Source organism: Bombina bombina, chromosome 6 (genome assembly GCF_027579735.1).
Source record: "Bombina bombina isolate aBomBom1 chromosome 6, aBomBom1.pri, whole genome shotgun sequence".
NCBI classification, from domain to species: domain Eukaryota; kingdom Metazoa; phylum Chordata; class Amphibia; order Anura; family Bombinatoridae; genus Bombina; species Bombina bombina.
In genome coordinates this window covers 816,826,059-816,830,053 of record NC_069504.1, presented here as the reverse complement: position 1 = coordinate 816,830,053, position 3,995 = coordinate 816,826,059, and the positions used below count along the sequence as shown (strand labels likewise).

At 32.9% G+C, this 3,995-nt stretch overlaps 1 protein-coding gene across 1 annotated transcript in view; it reads right to left on the bottom strand.

Annotated features, from left to right (window-relative positions):
* Positions 1-264: 264 nt before the first annotated feature.
* Positions 265-3,995, bottom strand: part of STARD7 (StAR related lipid transfer domain containing 7) — a 71,443-nt gene continuing 67,712 nt past the window's right edge. Inside the window, exon 8 of the mRNA XM_053718185.1 lies at positions 265-3,061. Within this exon, the coding sequence (XP_053574160.1) occupies positions 2,886-3,061 (176 nt within the window). The 3' untranslated portion in view covers positions 265-2,885. The remainder of the gene's footprint in view (positions 3,062-3,995) is intronic.

Sequence of the window (3,995 nt, the reverse complement as noted above, 5' to 3'; positions counted from 1 at the left end):
ATAAAAACCTGGCCCGCTGGGGGTACTTGAGGACCATGGTTGAGAAACAATGTTCTAGACTACAGGCAGGTCCGTGATGTGGTGCTCTTATTTGTAATTTGTCTGTGCCTCACAACTCTAGCCAGACTCTCCTTACTTTCACTAGAATGTGCAATTGCCCATGTCTCTTCTGCTTAAAACTTATGGGTGATCAGCTATTTATAAAAGATGTTACAACATACCCCACTGCTCATAAAAATTTGTATAAATGACAACAGAATCCAATCATTTGTAAATGTGTACATTTATTTATTCACACTTACTAAATGTAACCAAAAACAAACAAAAAACACAATCTTTGTCCATAGCCCAAATGTTAGATCACCGAAACCGGTGTTAACTCTAAAGACGGGAGCAGTGCAAATGCTTCGTACATAAAAGAGATCAGTTAAAGGTCGTAGAAAGGGATAGAGAAAGTGTAGGCTGAAAACTAAACCTCCCAAAGTGTAAAAGGGACATAGAATTTAAAATTGAAATGTACATTCAAAGTATTTTTGCAATATAGTTGTTACTTTTTCAGCGACATACGTCAACTGAGATGGCAAGCTGAGGCGTGTAAGCGATGGCAACGACTATTTGCATCATACAAGACGATAACTGAGCAGGTGTGATGCCATTGTCAGGACCGTTTTTACTAAAAAAAAGTTTTTTGTGAATACTGTACCATTGCAAATATGCATCTATTCAAAAATTAAAATAAATTAATGTGCATTTCATTTTTTAACATTATGTCCCCCTTTAACACAGTGTAAAAATTGTACAAAAATAAATTAAGAAAACAGCATAAGAAAAAAAGGATTCCTTCAAAATAAATTTAACTCCAGAATCTTTCAAGCCTTTCATTGCATAAAAAGATTACTTCAAAGAACATTTAAATGCTTATATCAAACTACACTTTTGATGTAGGTAGCTCCATTAAAGTTATTACACGCTGTGAAAGAGGTAATGGATTTAGCAGTATCTTAAATGCATATTTAACATTAGTACACACACACACAAAAAAAGACTTAAGTGCAGTGATTTCACAGAAATGTAGGGAAACTTCTGAATAATTACATCACGTACTGCATTTTACTATCATATATTGCAGGAATTTGAATATATGTTTAGCTTAGTAATGTGGTAATATTTTTTTTTTTTAGAGTGGAGTGTTTAAATTATCCCTCGTACAATGTCTCTATTTTGGGACTTTCAGTCACCGCTTTACAGAATTCTAACAAATGATTAAAATCCCTACTAATCACAAATGATTGCTACGTTTATAAAAAAAATAAAATAAAAAAAAATTGGCAAAAATGTAAATACATTAGCTAATAATTCATTATAAAAGTAAAATTGTGTACTGCCATACAAAATCTTGCCACTTGAAAATTAGATTTAATGTAAGCAAACGTGGCATAGGATAGAACAGCCCTTAGTGTTAATAAAAGTTATTCCCTTAAAAGAAAAAAAAATCCACTTTTAGCACTTACCGATGCATAGATTTTAAGGTACAAGTTTAAACATGCAACTAACAGTTGCTATACCCTGTCCTCAGACACTAATAAGCTTTGGAGTGAAGATTATCCCTACTTGATCTTAAAATGGCATTACCCTATTTAAAAAAAAAAAAAAAAAGTTAAAGCTAAACAACTATTGAAAAATTTCTGTGCACAGTCCATCCCTAGAGACCGTGCCGAGGAGGTAAAGTTGGAAACATAAAAATTCTCCATAAATTTTAATGGAGATAAATGTTTTTATCCCCAGTTTCCACCTCTATGGAAACTAGGCCTATATTGGTGGATAGAGACACTTTAAAAAAAAAAAAAACCCAGCATAAAGGTTTATGTTTCAAAAAACTAAAAATATAATTTTGAAATGCCCTCTTTTGCTTGAAGCATAGAATAAAACAAATGTAACGTCCCTTTATTTGGGAGTGCCTAAATGAACAAACGTAGCATGTAGTCAGGTTTGATAAAGCATTCAGCATTTTTTCTTAATGGTACATTCATTTATATATATTTTTTTTAACATAATCCAGAAGCTGTAAATATTGATCAATTAGTCACATCTGTGCATTGTAGATCCTTTTTTTGTTTTTGTTTTGTTACTGCACTTAGTTTTGTAAACAAGATTTCGGTTTCACTGTATTGTGCGGGCAAATCTTTATTTTATTTTCAGAAGATGGAAATCATTTTATTAACTTTTAAGAGCATGAAATTAAGCACTGAAAATAAATCCATTATTTGGACAAAGTTACATGGAGATCGCTCTGGTCTCAGTAAAAAGTGAGGTTTGACCTTTAGGCTCTGTCATTTAATTTGCTGGAAAAACAGGCAAGATCCACTTCAAACCTAAAAAACAAGCATCAGCAAGAACTGTGAAGCATTCCTCTGCATATTGAGCACAGCAGACTGAGAAGGATCAAATATGTGAACTGTTTTGGTCCACTAAAACCTTTTTTGGAAGAATTAATCTGTTACAAGCCGCTCTGATTGGAGGAACACAAAAAAAAAAAAAAAAAAAGGATTGCAATTCAGTCTATTAATGACAAATTTTATACATGCAACTATCCAGACAGCCATAAAAAGTCCTCTTAAATTTGTCCGTCTGTCAAATGCCCACAAAGTCACGCAACTCATTTGCCCTATAAAAGCCAACAGACTTCATACAGCCTCTTGGCATGATGCAGCAAGTAGAGGAGAATATAATCCTGCAGTGGGATCTTCTGATTCCAGTTTTGGTTTTAAGTTGGCAGTGATCAGTGTTGCTGGGGCTTGGTGTGACAATGCCGCTCAGTCTGTCCCTGTACTGAACTGGCTCCCTTATATCATTTGCGGAGGAAATAAAAGGATGCTTGCACAATACTATGCATACTCCATTGGTGTTGCAGAGTGAGCAGCTGTGGTCTTCCTTTCAGGACTGCCTCTGACCTCAGCAGAACAGTCCTGTGGACGAGAGGAGATGTAATCTTTCACTTTGATTTCCATGTTCTTGGCCTGCACTGTTGCCAGGTGTAGCCTGTCCAGAAAATCTGGCATCCCTGTAAGCACAAAAAAAATTAAAAAAAAATATATGTGCATGAAAACCTGAAGATATGGAATATCTGTAGCATCTAACAAGTTTGTATTATGCAAATGATGGGAATAAACAGAAGAGCACATATGTGCAATTTAATGAGACATATAAGCAATTTAAAAAGGGGCATACAAAAAGAAAAGGATCTAATGTATTATGCACAAGCAACAGTGCATTTATGAACACGTCTGCGAGGTATACTTTATGCATGTGGCCACCAATCATTAGCAAGCTCCAAGTAGTGCATTGCTGGTCCTGAGCCTATCTAGGTATGCTTTTCAACAAAAGGATAAGAAAAGAAATACAATTTGATCAATTGAAAAAGTTTTGCATTCCTTCAAAACTGTAAATATGGAAGTATTGTGTGGGTTGTAATGAGACAATTGAGCTGAAGAAAGCATAAAAAAAAGATACAATATATATATATATATATATATATATATATATATATATATATATATATATATATACACACTGTATCTCATGACGTTTTGATGCCGTACTGGCATCTTTATCAAATGTCCCAAATTCGTAGAGGTAGTGCTTCGGAGAAGGCACATCAGAGATTATATATATATATATATATATATATATATATATATATATATATATATATATATATATATATATATATATATAAATAAAATATATATATATATATATAAATAAATAAATAAAATAAATAAATATATATATATATATATATCTATATCTATATCTCTATACACACACACACAGAGAGATAAAGCAGAAGAATTAAAGGTGTTAAACAGTGAGAAATCATTACAATACTATTACTCATAATTTTAAATGGATTTTACCTTTTTATTTTTCCCTACATTTGAGCTGTTCCCTTTACTTCCTGTTACAGCCTCACAAGGAGAAAAAGGGTGTTCTAT